At 35.1% G+C, this 1,648-nt stretch overlaps 1 protein-coding gene across 1 annotated transcript; it reads left to right on the top strand.

The window, feature by feature from the left end:
* The first annotated feature begins 396 nt into the window (after positions 1 to 396).
* LOC113226656 (protein GVQW3-like) lies at positions 397 to 819 on the top strand. Its single transcript, XM_026459376.1, has one exon. It carries the CDS (start codon positions 397 to 399, stop codon positions 817 to 819), a length of 423 nt encoding a protein of 140 aa, XP_026315161.1.
* The last annotated feature ends 829 nt before the right edge of the window (positions 820 to 1,648 follow it).

Here is a 1,648-nt window from a genome sequence, read left to right as displayed (position 1 = left end):
TAAAATATTGCAAGGAGATGTTAGCAGTTAGAATTACGTTCCGTTCCCCCCTTCACTGAATTTGATTTTTGCCTCACTTGTGACAGTTCGTTTTTTATGAAACTATCATTCTATGCGTTATTATTCTAAGCTGGCGCCTTATAGCCTCGGGAGTCGCGAGTCACGAGCCGTATGGCGTGATTTTATTTCTACCCACAAGATATTTATTTTACGATTGATGGATAACGTTAACGTACCAGGACGTTCAATGTATTATCGGTATCGGGGTGATTAACTAATGATAAGAGTAAATTAATTACCTCATTAGTTAAAGACACTCTTTAAGGGTATAAATATAAAATTTCATGTAATTGTCATCATTAGTATTCAAGTTATCAATACAAGAAGACAACTACAATGACAGACGCCACAATGTTGACGAAAATCGAGCACCGCGCAGTGATTAAATTCCTTACAAAACAAGGAAAGACTCAAAAAGTTATTCATGAAGAAGTGGTAGCTGTTTATCAAGATTCTGCTCCTTCATTATCTACTATTCAGAAGTGGTCTAGTGAATTTAAACGGGGTAAAGAGAGTATTGAAGACGACCCCCGTGCTGGAGGGCCGGTAAGTGCCACTTCTGAAGAAAACGTCAAAATTGTCGAGAAACTTGTATTGGAAAATGCCCGTATCAGAGTGAAAACATTAGCAGAAAAGACTAAGCTATCCGTGGGTACCATTCACACTATACTTCATGAACATCTGAATCTTTCAAAAGGCAGTGCAATATGGGTGCCGCGAATGCTCACGCGCACAGGTTATAGTGCCCTTCTCGTCTAACCTAGTGGTCGGTAGGGAGAGTCACTATAATCAAAACTAATGTAGAAAGATATGGGGCAATTAAAGCTCAAAATATAATTTGTAGACCTTCTTTTAGTTTTAAAATAATTATTTGTAGTAATTTTGTTTTTTGTGCCTACTCGACAGTTCACGTTAGTGGTAGTTATGACCTTTTCGAATTTAGAAGACGATAGGCTTTTATCACAGTTTGGTAGCTTAAAGAATTAAAAATTGGTAATTAAAAAAATATTGCTTATTATTATGCTTATATTAACTCCAAAAATATAAGAAATGAAACAAGTATTCCGCATCTAAATCGCGTATATACGGCAGTCAGCTGCGACCGTAAGGCCTGCATAGGGTTCGAAACGTTGGTTTGTTTGAAACAACAAATATAAACGATTTAGATCCAAAAAATTGTTTCATTTTCTATGTGTAACAATAGCGAAAACCTAAGAACTCCAAAAATATATAAATAATATGTATTAATTTATTGTTGGTGGTTCAGCAACGCGGTTTCAATTAATCAGGTTTCCAATATTGTCTATTTCCAAATTCACTTTGTTGTGTTATTTCACTTTCATAAAATAAATTTTAGGAGCGTTACAAACAGCGGATGCATGTTTGAGGTGTACTTTTTTTAATACGTTTTGATTTTAGGTCAGTTTTAAACTACTCTCCATTCTCAGATAAATATATGTATAGCACACACAATAATTCCTTTCTGAACATTTATAGAGACACATTTTATCAGGTTTTATTGTAGAATGAAAAGTGTTGCGAAATACGGATGTGCTCACTTGAGGATATTAGATTTTCCACTTGCCAG

The sequence above is a fragment of the Hyposmocoma kahamanoa genome, unplaced genomic scaffold, assembly GCF_003589595.1.
Source record: "Hyposmocoma kahamanoa isolate Upper Pololo Valley unplaced genomic scaffold, ASM358959v1 192, whole genome shotgun sequence".
NCBI lineage: Eukaryota > Metazoa > Arthropoda > Insecta > Lepidoptera > Cosmopterigidae > Hyposmocoma > Hyposmocoma kahamanoa.
The sequence above is the reverse complement of the archived record's forward strand: the minus strand, read 5'-3'. Positions and strand labels throughout refer to the sequence as shown.

What these genes read in the sequence shown, in the direction of transcription:
- LOC113226656 (XM_026459376.1), top strand. Translation starts at nt 397, where the DNA reads ATGACAGACGCCACAATGTTGACGAAAATCGAGCACCGCGCAGTGATT.